This window comes from Eptatretus burgeri, chromosome 6 (genome assembly GCF_056783735.1).
Source record: "Eptatretus burgeri isolate ZD-2024b chromosome 6, Ebu_testis_v1, whole genome shotgun sequence".
Taxonomy (NCBI): domain Eukaryota; kingdom Metazoa; phylum Chordata; class Myxini; order Myxiniformes; family Myxinidae; genus Eptatretus; species Eptatretus burgeri.
This window is the reverse complement of record NC_140966.1, coordinates 14,971,795-14,991,230: the sequence shown is the minus strand read 5'-3', so window position 1 is coordinate 14,991,230 and position 19,436 is coordinate 14,971,795. Positions and strand designations below refer to the sequence as shown.

Sequence of the window (19,436 nt, the reverse complement as noted above, 5' to 3'; positions counted from 1 at the left end):
TTTGTGGTGTCAAAAATGAGCGGAGCCTCTGCTTGCTCTCTGCTGGATGCTGTTAAGGTTTCTTCAGCTCTTCATGCCATTTTCAAGAGAAAAACAGCTTGATGGATCAGATCCAGCACACGTTCGGGGTTTACATTCACATGGTTTCAGACATCGGAATGTTAACAATTGCAGACATGATCCTTGGCTGTGGGAGTCGACATTATGTCAGGGTATAATTCCTTATGTACTTCAGTTTTATTTAGTGATTTCTCTGTTCGTTCTCCCCCCCCCCCCCTCCCACACTTAGAGGTGCGAGTTGTGGAGGAGCCATGTATGGCAAAGCGCGCACGAGGAACCCCTGAACGAATTGAGCTCGAGGACTGGCGGCCAGATCACAGTGTGCCTCAGCTATTTGAGGTCACTGAGGAGGTGTTAGCAGAACATAACCTCAGTGCCACCCTTGACCGCTATGATGCCGCTGTTGTGGCCATTGAAGGCTCAAGGTGACTTTTGAATGAAAACCAGGGAGCTTGCTTCCTTTCTCTTATTATTATTCGCCTATCATTTTGTTAACATTATTATTTATTCATGAGAGAGAGGACATACACGATGGGTTGTAAACAGTCATATTTTTACGTCAATACGTCGTCACGTTAGACTGCTTAAACCGTGCACTCGGTCTTCCAATACCATCGGATAAATCTTTGCAACACTTTATTTTCTTGATGAACCTTGGAACTTTTGGCCAATGCACCACAAGGATTCCTAAACTGAAATTGTATGATTGGCACTGCCTTTCAAAAGGGAGAAATCAGCTTTGCTTCCTTGATTGATGATTGTTGTAGCGGGTACACCCTCCACTTGCCGCGTTACCTCCACCACCGAAGGTGAAGGAGGTTATGTTTTCACCCCTTTCTGTGTTTGTCTGTTTGTGTACAGGATATCTCAAAAAGTTTCGGACGGATCTGGATGAAATTTTGTGGACTAGTTCGGTGTTTGACAAGGGCGAACTGATTAGACTTTGGTGACTATCTGGATCTGTATCTGACTACTAGAATTTTAAAGTGATTCTTCACCATTGAGAGATAGGGCCAAAAACTACATATAGCACGATATCTCGAAAAAGCTGCCGACATATTCGGACGAAACTTTGTGGACAGGTCGGGTATGTCGCAAGGATGAATTGATTCGATTTTGGTGAAGATCCGAATCCGGATCTGGATATGAGAATTATATAATTTTTGAAGCGATTCCTCATCATTGAGAGATTGGGCCAAAAACGATTTATAGCATAATATTTCAAAAATTATTGGGCGCGATATGTTCTCGTGGATCAGGCATTACGTGGCGGAGGTGTGCGCTCTATCGAGTGCCCTTCTGGTTTGTTGAGAATGCCTGCAGCCAGGATTGCATTGACAGAATGCCTGCAAAAAGTGAACAGTACATCAGTGAACTCATTTTGTAGTAGAAACAATTTTGAAGTTGGCTTTTATGAGATAACGTTATTTATCGACTTTGCATTGCTTTGTGAATGGTGTGGGGAAACATGTATGGAATACGTTCACCAAGAAAACTTTTTTTTTTCACAAAAAGAGTTTGGAGTTTATGTTTGTTTTTGCTGATTCTGTTGGATACCGGTAGCTGTTAAATATCATGTCTTCTCACAGTCACACTTGGTTTATACCAAAGTGTTTGTACCTCAGATAACAGTCCATTCCATCACCCGAGCAAGGAGCCTCATTCAGGTTAACCTCAAATGTGACAGAGTTGCTTTTCTATCGTACAAAGCTAACAGCTAAAGTGTCACAGCAACATGTGGATTTACTTTTTACGAAGAGCAGAAACAGAATGAAAATTTGTCAGAAAGTGTAAAACAGCTTATTTTGCACACACACAACTTCAAAACAGTTTTTGAAGCAAAACCAAAACAGTGATGAGTATTTTAGGCACAATGAGAGCTTTAATTTTCTATTAGACTTAAAAATATAATAACTAACAATTATTAAAATATATTTGACGATCAGGGACCTGTGGAAATTCAATGTCATATAAAATATTACCCAAAGTCCTCAACCTCCCTCTCCCAACTTTATGTCCCCTCTTTGCCCACCCCCCCTCCAACTTCCAACTCTCTGTTCTACCTGACCCTTTCTTCTTCAAGTCTTCAACCTCCCTCCCCTCCCAACACCTCAACCTCCCTCTCTGTCCCCTCCCCACCCTAACTCTGTCCTCTCCTCCCTTTTTTTCCCTGTTAATAAGTTGGACAAGGATACACAAGGAACTCTGGTCTCGGAGGAGGCCATTGTGCCCATCATTTAATTTGATTTCATTCTCTTTTCATTGTCCATGTCAAACGTGGAAATTTTTCATCCACCGGCAATTTGATTCAAAAAGGATGCATCACATCCCTTTTGCATTTTGAATTGAACATATGAATTTAATTGGGCACCAATAATAGGCTAAAACGACAAGAGCATGAAGGCGAATACCTTGATGATTAAAACATGCTGACGTTTTTCCTGTTCCCGTCGTTAGGTTAAAAATAATACAATAATTTCCCTTGTTAAAACTAAATAACAACGGAACATTAGTCGCAATCTCTCCCCCCCCCCCCTTCTTCACTTTGTTTACACCATTTTCTGTTTTCGTTTGTTAAGAACAATGTTAAAATTAAATTAAAACAAAAACGCGTTTAATTCACAATCTCATGAGATTCCGTCATCTTGTGATTCTTCAATAAAAACACACACACACACACACACACACACTCACACACACACACACACACACACACACACACACACACACACACACACACACACACACACACACACACACACACACACACACACACACACACACACACACACACAAGCATTTAAAGGCCATTTTCCCCGCTAAAGCAGGGGTTAGCCTCTTCAATAAAAATAGCAGTTAAGTAAGCTAAATGATAAACTAGAGAGTTCATAAAACACCTTATCCCGCAAATTGCTTGAGTATATAATTCAATTTAAATAAAATAGAGACTTTAAGGGTCATATAAAAAAAAATTTTTAACGCAGAAGCTTACCGCAGTAGATGCAGCGTCTTACTTGTGCACACCATCTTGTTTAACACGTTGCATTAGTCCTCTGTGCCTATTGTTAGTGTCCTTTATGGCATCCTTAAAAACAGTAATTTTCCTGTTTGGAATGATTTTCAAATTTGTTTCACTGCCAGACAGGCAGACGGAGTTTAAAAAAATTAAATAAATCTCACTCCTCTCTGCGCATGTGTGATCGGGACAAATTCAGAGCCACTCTACAGGTTTGTTTTCCTATTCATGTTCCGATTTGTGTTCAAAATATAACATTGAATTGAAATTAAGTTGTTCTGCGATCATAAACTGACATTTGTGGACAGATAGACAGACAGGCAGACAGACAAAAGTGAACCAATTGCTTAACCCTGCTTTTCGCTTCGTGCGTGCGGGGTAAAAACCTATATAATGTCATTTGTAATGTAACGTATAATATGCAACTAGAACTCCTCGGACAAAGACCTTTATAATAAAACAGGTTTTATTGTCCCTGGTCGAGTAGTTTAAGAGAAAATCGTCGAATTCAATAGACAGAGAAACAAACAAACACAATAAGCATATTATTATATAGGATGGTCTGGCTATATATGCATCAAAAATTCTGAATTAACTTTGAACAATTTTGTTGCAAATTTTGTCATGACTGATTTTGCTATTTGAGGAAGTGTTGTGAATGCTTAGGTAATGTAAGTGATTGTTGGTGTAAGTCTGATTGGATGTTGCAGAGGTAGGTACATTTACCTTTGAGCTGTGTGTAGTCTTGGTTCAATTTTCGACCTAATTAAAAACTGTCGGATTGATGCTTTGCAGGTGCAGAGCAATGCATCAGAAAATGCTCCATTTGTCAAATGGACGTTATGCTGGATGTCCTGTCTGATAACATTAGTTGGTGGACATAAGATATCCCACTGTCTTTCACGAAGAGTAGACGAGTTATCGCCAGCATGCTGAACAAATTACAAATGTCAAGCCTGGACAGTGGTTGAGTAAGCTAAGCACAGAAGTTAAATGTGAAAAACTTGGTCCTAAGACTTTTACGGCCAACTGCAAAAGAAGGGGTCATTAAAGGAGTAGTAGTCATAGTTTGACGAATGTTATGATATTGATCCTTCTTTTGCTGAAACTAAAAATTGAATGAAAAAGAAACCCCCTTACTATATGCCTGTTATACTTAACTTTTTCATTTGTTTCGATTTCCAGCTCAGACTCGGAGTTTTTCGATGATGAAGCCATCATAGAAGGCAGTGGAGCGGAAGAAGAAAATTATGAAGAGGATGATGAAGGTGGAGTGTTTCTAGGAGCATCTGCAGAGGCAAAATCTATAAGCCTTGCCAGCAGAAGAAAGCTCCATACACGGCTAGATGGAAGATCTTCTTCGAGCTCCTCTGAACTTGGAGGTTTGCCCTGGAAAGAGGTTGTGCGGCAACATGAGCTTCGGCGTGGTAAGTCCGAGGAAGAGGCAGAGAGAGAGGCCCAGAGGCTTGTGGATCAAGAGGCGAGGCAACTTGTTCAGGCCCAGGTCGATGCCTTTGAGCCAACAGAGGATGAGGAAGATGAAGATGGGGATGAGGTGGAAGAACGAGAAGAACAAAGCGATGAAGAATCCAGTGAAGGTTAGACATTCCCCTCCCCCCCCCTCCTATTTTTGTCCAATAGCTTGAAAATTCATTTGACACACATGATTTATCTTGGACATGCAGTGTCCTCTTTTGCAGAATGTTATTTTAGAAATAGAAGCCCTCATTGAGGACATAACACTCAACCGCACCTCAGAAATGAGACGTTTAGATTTTGCATTTAAATAAAAAAAATTAAAGCTGGTACTTATTTCGTGAAGATGGTAACGTGTATACGTAAATAAGTAAATAAATAATCAAGAGGCATGTGTGTTGCAGAGGTAAAAGGTGTAAAATAAGTAAATAATAATTCAAAGTGGTACATTGTTAGTGGGGATGTTGTAAAATGTAAATAAATAAATATAATTCAACATTGTGTGTTTGTCGTGGAGATGGTTTGGTGTGTATAAATAAATAAACGATTCAAGGTTGTGTTTTGGTCTTGGAGACTTTAAAGCATATTAAAATTAATAAACAGGACAAAGTTGCACGTTGGCGGTGACGATGGATAAGGTGTATGTGTGAATAAATAATAGTTCTCAAAAGAATATACTGTACAATCCTGTACCGTTCTCTCCTGTAAAAATTGCTTTTTAATGCCAGATTGGCTCCGATTCCAAAATCGTTTGGCACGTCTCATGTCCAGGTATGATTGCATACACGTGCCGAATATGAAATAAATACGTCCAGTCATTTTCGAATAGAGGTTGTGGATAAATGCACGGGCGAAAGGACAGGACCCAAAATATAAGCCCCGAGCCAAGCTGATGCCTGGTTAGGGGCTTAAAAAGAAAAGTGAAATGACTGATGTTAGTGAGCAGACAAGAAGAAGAAACGCCCCACATAAAAATAAGAAGGAATAATTTAAAACAAGTAAATGAGTTTAAATATATCTTGGTTTTATTGTAACATCTGATGGAAAAAAATAACAAATGCTATCGCAAGAAGAAAAGCAGGAGTTATGATTGCCAATAACTCTTTAAAGTTGCTTTTGCGTAAAATTGGGGATGTATCGGAAACGTAAAAAATGAAGATATTTAATGCGATAGTTATCCCGATTTTGATATGTGGATCATGCACATGGATCCTTACAAAAACAGAGGAGAAACAATTGAATTCCTTTGAAGTGCACTTCTTCAGAAGCCATTATACCACCTCACCAATTATATAAATGGGTGATGTTGGAAGAAACTAGCAGGGGTACCTGGCGTTGCCCAGTGCTGTTGTTCTCCTGTTGGCATTATGAAGAAATCAATAATTTTTTTTCATTTTTTTTGTGGGGGACTAAAACACTTCCCTTTACCCACTAAGAAACGGTATTGGGGATCATTTAATATCACCTTTCCCCTCGCGACAAAGGCTTAGACACGACAGAGTGATTAAAAACAAAACAAAATCCAACTTTTGTTTTTCAAAAATATTTTTGCCTAAAACGCTCTCCAGCACTCACTGATGAACCTCTGAAAGTTTGACGAAGATCTGTTTGGCCATCACTGGGAAAATTTGCGACACACACACACACACACACACACACACACACACACACACACACACACACACACACACACACACACACACACACACACACACACACACACACACACACACACACACACACACACACACACACACACACACACACACATACACATACACATACACATACACATACACATACACACACACACACGCACACACCTCTCTTATAGTGTAGTATAGATGAATATATCAGAGAAAAACTTGAACAAATTTCAATGAGTGTGAGAATATGTACATTTAGAATGGTACCACATAGTTTGTTGGAGTCCTCGGAGAACTAAGGCACAATTTTGGGGTTGGTTTTTCCTTCTTCTGCTTCATTTTACATCAATAATGGGAATATAAAATATATGCAGTTGACAAAATTATTTTGACCTTGACCTAATTTGACCTTGATATAAATCACCCGTAGTGTTTCATGGCTCACAAGTTTGAATCACCAGCGTACCATCACAATAAATACTGTACATACTATATTTAAAATTCAACATTTCATATTTTGCTGTTTTACTTGCAGTTGTCATTTGGTAGTCTCGGTGCTTGATAAATTGCCCTCTCAGAGATTATTATTGTTGATGATATTCTGTGATATTGATTTGAAAGTTGTTCATGAAAACGGCATTGTCCACCAAAAATACTGTTCACAATAACGGAATTTGTTGTGTTTTCCTCATAATGAGACTACTATACTATGGGTCTTGACAAAATTATTTTCCCTTACAACACTGGAAAGATATTTGGAACATTTAAACCTGTGCAGTGGAAAAGCTATTTTCAATGGCTGGTAAAATAAACGAATATAAAACAAAGCATGATAAAAATGTGCTTCCTCGTATGTTTTTCACTATTCCTTGGCCCAGAAGGGGAATATTTCCCATGGGCCAGAGAGCTCAGCTTTGGAAAATGGATCCAGATTTCTGAAATGAAGAATGTCACAAAGACAACAGGTATATATACTGTAAGTTTGAAGTGTGCTAACACTGTGATGCAGTATGGACATTTGTCACTAACGGGGCCGAATTATGGTAGCTTAGCAGAAATAATTCCTTACCCTTCCCCTCAAAACACACATGAAAGAAAAAAGAAAAAGAAAAGGGTGCACACTCTCACACACACACACACACACACACACACACACACACACACACACACACACACACACACACACACACACACACGGAACTATAGGAAATATGGAACAATTTACCACCTATGACTGAACAAGCCAATACTTGAAAATTGAAGAATGCAAAAAACCAAATTGCCCACCATTTTAGATCGACTCTAAGAATGCTTTTGACAGTGTCCCACATTCGTGGATGATAAAAAGCATTCAAAAATACAAAATATATCTCCAAATAATCAAACTGATTGAGAAAGCAACGGAGCTCTGGAATACCACATTCATATTACAGCACTCAGGAGGAAATGTCGAAATACCACATGTGAAGATATGACGTGGGATCTTCCAGGGAGTCTTTCCCCCCTCTTGTTTTGTCTGCCTCTGGACCCACTCAGTAACCTCATTAACAAACAAGAAGGGCACTCGGTAGAGCGCATACCTCCGCCACGCAATGCCTGATCCGCGAGAACATATCAGGCCCATTACATTTTTGAAATATCATGCTATACAGCACTATATCGTTTTCGGCTCTATCTTTCAATGGTGAAGAATCACGGTAAAAATTATATAATTCTCGTATCCAGATCCAGATTTGGATCTTCACCCAAATTGAATCAATTCTTGCTTGTCACACACCCAACATATCCACCTTGTTTCATCTGAATCTGTCCCCAACTTTTTGAGATATCGTGCTATATATTAGTTTTGCCCTTTCTGTCAATGGTGAAGAATCACTTTAAAAAATTATCAGATCTGGATATTCACCAAAATTTAATCATTTCTTCCTTGTCATACACCCAACATGTCCACTTAGTTTCGTCCAAATCCATCCATAACTTTTTGAGATATCATGCTGTGTATCATTTTTGGCCTTTTCTCTCAATGGTGAAGAATCACTTTTAAATGTTCTAGAAATCGGATCCGGATCTTCACCAAAATCGAATCAGCTCATCCTCGTCACACACTCAACCTGCCCACAAAATTTAATCCGGATCCGTCCCCAACTTTCTGAGATATCCTTCACACAAACAAACAAACAGATAGAAAGGGGTGAAATCATAACCTCCTTCACCTTCGATGGTGGAGGTAACAAGGACACAGATACACCCTAACAACCAATAAAAGACCATCCAAAGAAACAGGAAAGGTGATACATGTACTATACATGGATGATATAAAGCTCTTCACACCGAATGACAAAAAAATTGACAGAACAGCTAAAACGAGTAAAATGGTTCTCTGAGGACATTCAAATGGAATTTGGACTAGATGAGTGTGCCAAGTGCACATTTGCAGAAAGCAAACCAACAAAAACAAACAACATAAAAATTGTCCTTAAAATAACAATACAGCACTTAGAAAATGAAGCATCATACAAATACCTCAGAATAGAAGAGGGCCACGAAATACGTCACAAACAAATGTGCAAAACAATTGCCAAAGAATACTTACGTAGAACAAAGCTGATCCTGAAAACATACCTCTCCCTAAGAAAGAAACAAAATCAAAGCTATCAACCAACTCAAAGTACCAGTATTCCAATACAGCTGTGGAATAGTAAACTGTTCCCTATCAGAAATCAATGTGAGACATAAAAACAAGAAAACTCCTTCCCATCCAAAACATGTTCTACAAAAACCAGTGCATCCCGAGAATGTACCTGCCGAGACGAGAGGGAGGGAGCGGCCTGATGGAACTCAACCAGGTGCACAGAGCGACGAGTGTAGGACAAGCTGAGTATATGAAATGCTCAACAGACTATCGGATCCAATTTGTAAACAAACATGAACACAACAAACCTGTAATAAGTATCCCTAATTCACCTTGTAAGGAATTTCCAAAAAAACATGTGTGAATAGAAGATACTGCACAGGAAAATGAAACAGCAACAAATACAACCCCAACAACTGCAAAAAAGACAAAATAAATATATAAAAAATAAATATGAACAAATATACACCAACAACTGGGAGAACGACAAAAGAGCAGGAAAATACAAAAAATAATTGGACCAAATTGGGATCGACAAAGAAGGCCCATTGGAATGGCTTAGAAGAGATCAGCTAAACTGGGACGGAGAAAGAACCAGGACCAGTTCAGGACCAGATGCAGAATAAATGCCCAAGATCGAGGACACTACACCGATGGATTAAAAAAAGATGGCAGGACTGAGCCAGAGGGTCAAGTGTAGGTTCTGCAGGACAGAAACAAAGTACTCATCACCTGCTTTCAGGATGCAAAAAACTATTATCAGAACAACTCTACACACAACGGCACGACAAAGTCTGCAAAGTGATTCATTCGTATATCAGCAAAACTATCAACATCCCAACTCCAGAAAACTCTTGGAAACATGAACCAAGGGCAATGATTGAAAATAAGGACATCATCTTCTCGTACGACCTGATGATCCCATCGAGCAAGAACATAGAAAACAAAGCCCTGTGACCGGACATCATTCTCAGGAACAAAAAGGAAAAGACAGCATTGCTGATTGAGATATCACGACCCAGCGATTTTGGATTAAATAGTGCAGAAATCAAGAAAATAGCCAAATATCAAGACCTCAAGAGTGAAGTGAAACGATCCTGGAAGTTGAAGAGCGCTGAAATTGTACCAGTGATAATTGGAGCAATAGGAATAATAAAGAAGAACCTCACTGAGATTTTAAAAACCATCCCCAGGAATATTACCACAAACGAACTACAATTGGAATCGGTCCGGGGTTCGGTGACGATCCTGAAAAGAGCCCTCGGAACAAAACTCTGAGAACAACAAACTTGAACAACTTGTTCCGTGAACTGTGATCCCTTACTAAAGCGAAGGTCGATACCCTGAGTCCTGGGATGACTTTGTTCCATCTCTTCAAACCTGCAAATGGAGATAACAACAAACGACACACACACCTGTCCATGGTGGAGTATGGGACCATGCACACAGTCTGGGTCTTAGGGCATGGAGAAATAGCATGGATAGCACAACCTAAGGCACCACATAATCAGCAACAAGAGCATTCTTTAACTCTGCACCCGAAGGTGCACGTATGTTATGTTTTCACCCATGTTTGTTTGTCTGTCTATGAGCATGGTATCTCAAAAAGTTATGGATGTATTTGTAACGAAACTTGGTGGACCGGGTCGGTGTGTGGCAAGGATCAATTGGTTGGATTTTGGTGAAGATACAGATCTGGATTTTAGAATTTTTAAAGTGATTCTTCACCGTTGAGAGAAAGGACCAAAAATGATATACAGCACGATATCTCAAAAAGTTGTGGACAGATTATGACAAAACTTGCTGGATGAGTGGGGGGTTGGTGACAAGAAGAAGCAAATTAGATTTTGGATCAGGACCAGATGCAGATCCTTTCTATCAATGGACAACAAAACGTAAACTGTTCAACCTGGTGGAGGTATGCGCTCTTCTGAGTGCGTTATACAGTAATTGCAACGTGCTGTCACCTTTAATATCCTAAGTGTGTGTGGAACATGCATCAACAGTATTAAAAAAAAAAACAACTCTGGCACAAAGGAGATGCATTTATATCTTTAGAGAGTGTCCTCAAAATTAACATTGTCCTCACTGTCCCTTTGGTGTGTTTGCTCTCACCACTTCCATCCACTCTTTTCCTCCCAACTCCTTAATTACACCCTCCCTTTGCCTACATTTATGTGGCTGCTGCTCCTCTCTCTCTGTCTTTATTATGTTGTGGATATGTGATTATGATGAGGCTGGTCACAGTTTGTACGAAAATTCACCACATCATATTATCCTGGCAGGCATCGGACATATCCGTCCCAAATCGTTCGGGGTTCAAGCCCTTACTAGTCATATCTGTCTACTGCTGCTTCAGTTAATGCCTTGATCAAGTACTTGAAGAACAGCTGCTTGGACATCATGGTTTGGCAGGCTGCCATAATTGAACCATATAGGATTGCACCTGTGGATGAGCTTGCTTTTGATGTCCTTCAGCTTGATGTTTGTTGAGATCTGCGAGTTTCTAATTTTGTCTTACTTGGAGATTCAAAGCCCCCTATCTAAATGTGCTTTCCTCCAGGCTGGAAAAGAGGCACTGGAGATCTTGGGCTGATATCACAGCTTCAGCAGATCGTCAGCATATCTCTGAAAGTTCACAAGTAGATGGCTGTCTCGGATGTATGTCCAAGGGTAAATAATTATTATATTGAACTAGAAGGAAAAATTCCGTGCAGTTTTGGAAGGCAACATTGACTATGCTGTTCAAAACAAATGTTGGTGTCTTTGCCATCAGACATCCCTGTCTTATGCTCTGCTGTTTGGCAAAGGCCTCTGACACTGGACCGCACATTGTGACACGAGATTGACCCTCATTCAAGTGACATCCTGGAGGTGGATGCCTGCAAGAACTGAAAGGTGGTGAGTGGATGTTGGTCATCGATGGCCACTGATAGATCTCAAAGATGTATTTAGATGCACGTCGACCTTCTTTGTGTGGTGGCTTCTGCCCCAGGCAGAGACACAGTCTTCTACAGGCGCTTACTGGTTAGTACGAGTGTTGAGGTGCGGAGGGTAGAGAAGTCTGCTGCCCAGTCATGTCCATAGAGTCTACAGATACAGTTTACTCTTGCATCTGTCTTCCCTGCCACGTTTTGTGAATGCTGCCTGAAAGTCAAGGCCAGATGGAGTTGGACGCCAAGGTTGGTGGGTGTGTGGGTGAAGGGCAGCGGGATGTTGTTCAGCTTCACTTCCAGTTTCCTTCCCTTGCTGTTCCGCAAGTGTAAAACAGAGCAGACTGTTTTCTGAGCATTCGGATATAGTCGCCATAAGTGATAGTTGAAGTTCAGAGCTGCAGCATCTTGGCCGAGTGTCTTCAACTTCCTCAAAAGTCTTATTTGCATGCAGATCTACAAGGTCATCAGGTAAATTTGGTTCCTGTAGTCCTAGGGAAGTTTGAGTTTTGGATACAAGAGTTGCTGGAAACAGAGCCTTGATGGACTTCATTTTTTTATGGTTTGAGTCCTCATAGTTTGTTCATTCAGGTCCACCCGGAAGCAGTGGTTGGACATAAACACTTCAACATTTGGATGAAGTTGACCAGATGTCGGTCCTAAAACATACTGTGCAATTTCAGTAAGAGACCTCAGTGCCAAACTGTCATATACTGATGACAGGTCAACAAAAACAGCACTGCATTTATGGTTAGCTCTGATGGCCACTTATATGAGGTCAGTTGCAGCTACGAACTGGTCTTCATTGTTCCTGAAGAAAGAGCAAAACCTTCACAGACATTCTCGTTGAAGCAGGTGTGGAGTCAAGTTTCTGCTGGAGAACAGCTTAAAAGAAGAAAAATCCTAGTAGCCATGGTGATGTCATGCAGGGTAGTCTGTATGGACCAGCTGCTGTATCTGCATTATCTCACCAGGGACTCCATTAGCCTTAATGTAGACTCCCTGTGCCTTGTTGATGGTCAGAGGTGTTTTCATCTGTTTTCCTGGGGAAACACTTGGCTTATCTTCTTAAACATCCCCCCATTTTGGAGGTCCAAGTGAATGTTTTGGCTGAGTGGTTGACCCACAGTGAGAACTTTCACAGAAGTCCAATGTGAGGTTTTTTTTTTTTCTATTTCCTTGTTTTGACGCCACCTCTCGATCTTTCCTGTTGATGATTGAGATCTCGGGTTTGCTGCATATAACCTCACCGATGCATATGATCACTTTTTGACATTTTACTCTTGTTGTGGGATTGTGATGATGGAACAACGTCAAAAGATATCGTGATGCTAAATCAAAAGAAGATTGTGCTGTCAGTCATACTGTGGCATCATAATGTAGTGTCATTCTTCATTGTTCTTATTCTTCTTCATTCGTCTTCTTCATCCATCACAATCCCACAACAAAAGTAAAATCTCAAAAGATGCCGTGATGGTAATCCATGAGGATTGTGGTGTCGTATTGTGGCATCGTGATGTGTCATTCCTTACCTTGTCTGGTTGTTTGTTTGTGTTTTGAGATTTCAACCCTCTGTTTTTTGGGGGGGATGGTTTGGTTATGTATCACTTTTTGAATGGTACCATCCATCTCCCCCCCCCCATCCCCTCCCACGATCCTGGCCTGGTTTGGTTGAGTCCACATTTACATTGGATTTCTTTTCCTAATAAAATGATTGATGTGGTATTATATTTTAAAATCTTGGATTGCATGCACTCGCCCAGAGACAAAGTAACTTCCTTGCATTGGAATAACCATCATAGCTTCAGCAGTTATTGAGGTCGGTTGGGCTCCAGATTTACATTGTTTTGAGAAGGGAAGAAGAATAAGAAGAAGTACAAATTGGCATTTTAGGGATCTCGCAATGTGGTACTTTATTAATGTATTCTGGCATCTTTTTTAATTATTGGTAGTTCAGAAAACGCTCGAGAATAAAAGGTATGGCTTTTAAATGCTTATGACGTCACTCTATAGTCGTGTATAAGCCTATCATTGTGTACACGTTTGAAAGGTTGGCCATTTTTTCCCCCGTATCATCCCTCTGACATATGGAGTACTGCATGCCATGATGAGCAACGACTATGATCACGATAGGCTGTATAGCTTATGAAAATAGCCTCACTTTGTGCCTCAACACAAAACATATAAATAGTGGAAGAAGAAAAAAGTACACCTCTCTTCATTTGAAAGGGACAGTTTAAAAGAATAATGATTGAAATTATTTGGACCCAAATATTGATTAAAAACTTTTGTAAGCCAACATTTCTCTGCTCAACTTCTCAGAGATGGCCAAATGGATCTTCTTCAAAGTTTCATCAGTGAGTCTTAATGGTTTGGGTGGCGGGCTTGGGATCCTGGAGTCCTGAGTTCACATCCCACTTGACTGTTGAATTAATACCAGGTGGGGTTGACTCAGCCTGTTGTCATCCTTCCGAGGTCGGCAAAATCGGTACCAGCTTGCTGGTATCCTGTGTCGGAGTGGCCACCCGTCCAGGATTGTGCCCAATAGTCAAGGAGACTGCTTCGGCAGCACCGACGCTCTGCACAGAGTATGGTCCTGATGGATGAATGGATGGATCAGTGAGTGTCCTGGAGCATTTTAGGCTAAAAAAACATTGTTTTTTTTATCGTTCTTTAGTACCTAAAACTTTGTGGTGACGTCAAAGGTAGAATTAAATGAATCCCGATCCCATTCCTTAGTGTGCGTAGAGAAGTGTTTTAAAAGCCCTCTCCAAAAAAATAGAAAAAAAACCCCTCAAAATTTGATTTCTTCAAAATGCCAACAGGATTAGAACAGCACCACGCAATGCCGGGTATTCCAGCTATTTATAATTTATTTTCCGTTGCTATCTTGACTGCATCATTTGGCGTGGATGTTTTATGAGCAGGGGAGAGCTAATTTAGTGTGATCACAATGGTGGGTCTGGGAGGATCAATCGGTGTCACATGGGACAACAGGTCGTGGGTGTAATTTATTGAACTGCCAAATCAGTTGCAGTGTATAAATTTATGAACAGCAATATAAATAAACAGTGCTATTTTAATAAGAAAAAGCTCTCTCTCTCTCTCTCTCTCTCTCTTTTTTTTTCCCCCCCCACCGATTAAATCTGACCCCTTGTCACACCTGTCATATGTGCCTCACTCACCTCTGAGACTGTAAAGCACGAGTATTTGCATGTTGTGTTCATCTTTGCATGCCAGTCTAACCTGAAACAATTTTTTTTTCTCTCGTGCTGAAATTTCCCTGTGCTTTAGAAAGAACATGCACAAACATGGTCTTGAATGATTAATTATTATTGCCCATTTATCTCGATATTGGCCTCAAGTCATTTATTGCATGTAGATGCTCACTCTTCATATCTCTTCTTTTGATGTCCCAGAAATGTAAAGATTCCAAATGGCTGGCTGTGTGGTTTTGTCTCGTCATGGGAGGTGATAGGTCTTGCCCTGTCTCGAGAATCTACGACTACTACTTTGTCGGCCACAAATTATTTCCACCTTCTTGTGAGGCCAGCCAGGGAATTATTTTTGGCTCAAGTCTTTCACCAACTACCTCAATTGGCATTTGATTGAAGGTGATATAATTTGGCCAAGGTTCCAGTGACGACTTGGCAGTTTTTCATGAGAGAGACCGTGGGGTCTTTAAAATCCACCAAATGCTAACAGATGAGACACCCAGCTTAACGTCCATCGGAGGGATGGCACACCTTGTGATGCAACGCTCTGCACTTTATAACCTGCCCGAGAGTCACACCTGTCAGGCTTTGCCCTGTCTTGAGAATAACGTGTTTATCTACTTGTTTTTATTTTTGCATCATAAACGAATATATTTCCTGGAGAAGATAAAAGCAGTTCTGTTGTTGTCTGTTTTAGACTTATGAAATGAGGTGAGTGACTGCAGAATAACAGGATCTTTATTTGCAACTTTTCCTCCTCACCTTAGACATTTGGAACTTTGATTAACTTCGTCAATAAACTGTTAAGTTCTTTTATTATTGTTACTGTTCTACATGTCACGACGCCAATCATAGCAAAGGTAACGACAGCTTTTTCTTTCTTTCTTTTTTTAATTGATGAACTTTGAAAGTTCCATGAAAGTGCATGAGCAAAACTTTCGTTGTTTGAAAACACAATTTGCCACAACATCAGTCCTGAGTGTATTTATCGGCCTTTCTGTTTCATGATTTATTTTATTCCCTTATTTTATGCCAGACATATGTGATTTTAGAGAGTCCTTGTGATAGACAAATAGCTTAATAGTACACTCTGCTGTTTTGTTCCACCTGTTCAGTTTATACCCCCCATGGCAAACGTTCTGGAACGTTGTCTTGGTACCTGTGTTGTGAGAACCGATTGTGATGTGTACTCGTTCTTTGATGTTATACATGGGTGTGGTTTGGTATTCATGCAAATGCAATCCATCGAGGAGTTTGGAACCACAACTTCACTGCACCAGCACACAGTGGATGACGTGCTGTTGTGCTTTCTCCAGAGTGATATGCCACGAGGTGCACCTTTCTCACTACTCCACAATCGCTTGTTGAGTCAACTTTATACTTTGCTCAACAAAAGTTCAATTGTTTTTGTTGTTTTTCTTTTTTTTTTTTTTCTTTCCGTTGAGCTCACTTTTGCACCGATTTGATTGTATCCACTTGAACGTTTAGACAACGAGTTGTTTCGGTTTCACCATCTACGATAATATGTCCTTGTCACGTAATAACATCTCAATGAGCACTTGGTTTCCCGCACTGTGCCAGCCAATGTTCAGTGCTCATCAGCTGGCCGGTTGGGCATCTTGAGATCCTCACACTGATGGAATCACTGTGTGCACCTTGACAGCTAAGCGGGGTGCAGTGTGGCGCCAGAACATTTTTGCGTGGCTACAGACTTCCACAGGAGGTAGCCCAATCGGCGTTTTCCATGCACTAATGTGTTTTTATTTGTTTTGTTTTTGCTCCTTGACCCTCAAGCCGATAGCATGCTTTGGTTCATAAGCATTTTGTAAAACCTTTTCTGTTTCTTTTTTTTTTTTTCTTTGTCTTCTTGCATCAAAATTTACATTTGACCCAAGGTGCATCATCTTGTTAATACTCATACTGCAAATTGCCGACAAAGCAATCTTGTAAGTGCATCATTTTTTTGTGTCAGGATACCAAATGATGCTCGGTAAGAGGGTTATGCATATGCTTAGCTCGTGTGGCTTTTGAAGCGGACCATGTCCCATCGCATGCTAGGACTGGCCTTCACCGCTGCCTGGTGTAAGTTTTTTGCCACTTGCTTTGAAATGGTTACCTCCATGGCTTTCTGTTCTTTGCGTCATGTGGATGGATAAAAATTATTTTGAAGAACTAACTGGATCCAGGCCAATTAGTTCATGCTTTGAAGTGCACAAAAAGCATCCTTCCTGATGAAATCTACAAAGCATGCTGACTGAAACAATTATAGTACTCGGGGTGGCCAGCGAGCAAGGAGGAATATTTGCTTTTTGCGCTTTGTTTCCTGTATTATAAACGATTTGTCATCCTTTGCATCTCTGGCAAACCTTAAAGGGGTGGCACGTCAACACAGCCGGCATGTTTTTAAAATTTATTTATTTATCTTTCTGATGATGCTGTCAATACTTCTAACTTTACACCAAATTGGTGTTGAATGCAAATCCTTTGCATGTTCAAATTAATGTCACACGATAACGTGTTCAAACACATTTTTGGAATCGATTCGTTTTGCCAATTAACTCCAATCAATGCGACTAGTTTTGGTGATTCAGTGCTTGTGTTTTGTGTCGGTAATGTGGCACACACGGCTACTTGTTCATTTTGCCAAACAGATCATCAGGATGACAAGGGGGAATGGCACATTGATTCATGTTTATCTGCTTCATTATTTGTCCCAGTTTCCTTTGGACGAGTATTTTATGTCCGTTCTCACCACCGCATTGTGATGTTAACTTGATGCCGCTACTGCTGTTGGTCTTACGCGTCTTGTCAGCCTTTTTGATGCTGCTATCTCCCCAGCCATACTGCTGCTTGAGTGTGCGAGTTTACTGTTGCCAGCTCCTTGCACAAACCAATTCCTATTGTAGTCTATAAAAATGACATCATTGTTTGTTCTGCACTGCCATGGTTCGAATCCCAACCTTTTTAGTACATCAGTCTCCGATTATTTTTGTTTTTATTTCTAAAGGGGGAGAGGGGTCTCCATACTTTATCAAAGACAACAATCCCATAGTGTGAAATTCTGTATTTCAAACATTAATCTTTTATACGTGTTTTTGCCGTAAGGCTTCATCAGCAAAATAAAATAAACATAAAATGCAGGGCAACTATTATACTGTTTGATACCGTGCAACGTGTGGGGTACGAGGAAGCAAAGTGGAGAAGATGCTTCATTTGCATAACCCAACACATTGCCAGGCTGTTATCATTTTGCATCTAATTAGATTGACCAATCAGTTGAAAGATGAACCAGATGGGAGAGCCTCAGCATGACTGAGTTCATCAATTTTAAGAGAGAGAGAGAGAGAGAGAGAGAGAGAGAGAGAGAGAGAGAGAGAGAGAGAGAGAGAGAGAGAGAGAGAGAGAGAGAGAGAGAGAGAGAGAGAGAGAGAGAGAGAGAGAGAGAGAGAGAGAGAGAGAGAGAGAGAGAGAGAGAGAGAGAGAGAGAGAGAGAGAGAGAGAGAGAGAGAGAGATATATAGATAGATAGATAGAGAGAGAGAGAGAGAGATATAGATAGATAGATAGATAGATAGATAGATAGATAGATAGATAGATAGATAGATAGATAGATAGATATATAGATCGATCGATCTCTTCATCATTTACGCAAATACAATGACCCCAAGGGGAAGTGTACAAGTTCAGCATTTAAGGCCTCAGTCTTGTACAGGTGTTTCTTCCTTCGGGCATAATTGATGACAAAATCAGCTGAAAATGCACAAATATTTGAGGTTGCATTGACATGTCGAAGGAGGTTTGTGTGGTTGTAATGTTTTTCCACTCTTTTAATGCCATCCATATTGTTGCCATGCCGTAATGCATTTTCCAAATACGGCAAAGTACTTTCGGTCTGTCAAATTGAGTCAAGATGAGCCACTTGCAGTAATGGTAGACGAAGCATGTTAAAGCCCTCGTACTAAAGTTATTGGTTACAATGAAAAGTTATTATGTAACTTTGTCATCTGTTGTAATACCTCATCAATTGGCTTGTATATAGAAAGATCATATTTAGTGGTTCCACTATGTTGTTATAAACTTAATTGTCTGGGATGCCGGTACAGTAGGGGAAGACACAAAGGAAAGAGAAGAAGATGCTGTCACCATGAAGCAAGATTCTACAGGACTTCTGGTGGTGGAAGATGAGGGGGCAGCAGCCTTTGAAGGTACATGCATGCTCCTTGCTTCTTGTTTAAAACTATGGCATTCATTTCATTTTTATTTCAGATGTTTTATACTTTGGGCGAAACATTTTGTTGTGTTACAGCCTGAATTTAAAATGATTACATTTAAAAGAATTGTCACCGATCGACACAAAATACCCCATCATGACAAAGTTGAAACATGTTTTTAGAAATTTTCACAAATCTTGTATATTATTTCCGAGTTTGTGGTTTCGTGTCGCGCTATCTTCGACTTT

The 19,436-nt window shown here is 40.3% G+C and overlaps 1 protein-coding gene across 17 annotated transcripts in view; it reads left to right on the top strand.

The window, feature by feature from the left end:
* Positions 1-19,436, top strand: part of MICAL3 (microtubule associated monooxygenase, calponin and LIM domain containing 3) — a 329,542-nt gene that overhangs the window by 190,851 nt on the left and 119,255 nt on the right. For 12 of the 17 annotated variants that reach the window (XR_015058963.1, XR_015058964.1, XM_085884103.1 and 9 more), the window contains 5 exons: positions 290-485; positions 4,262-4,674; positions 7,077-7,163; positions 16,642-16,701; positions 19,081-19,182. Coding sequence is in view for 15 of the 17 variants with exons in the window: in XM_085884103.1 (XP_085740229.1) it covers positions 290-485; positions 4,262-4,674; positions 7,077-7,163; positions 16,642-16,701; positions 19,081-19,182 (858 nt within the window). In the remaining 2 variants the exon portion in view is untranslated. The remainder of the gene's footprint in view (positions 1-289; positions 486-4,261; positions 4,675-7,076; positions 7,164-16,641; positions 16,702-19,080; positions 19,183-19,436) is intronic. The other 5 variants (XM_085884102.1, XM_085884109.1, XM_085884106.1 and 2 more) reach the window with 5 other exon arrangements.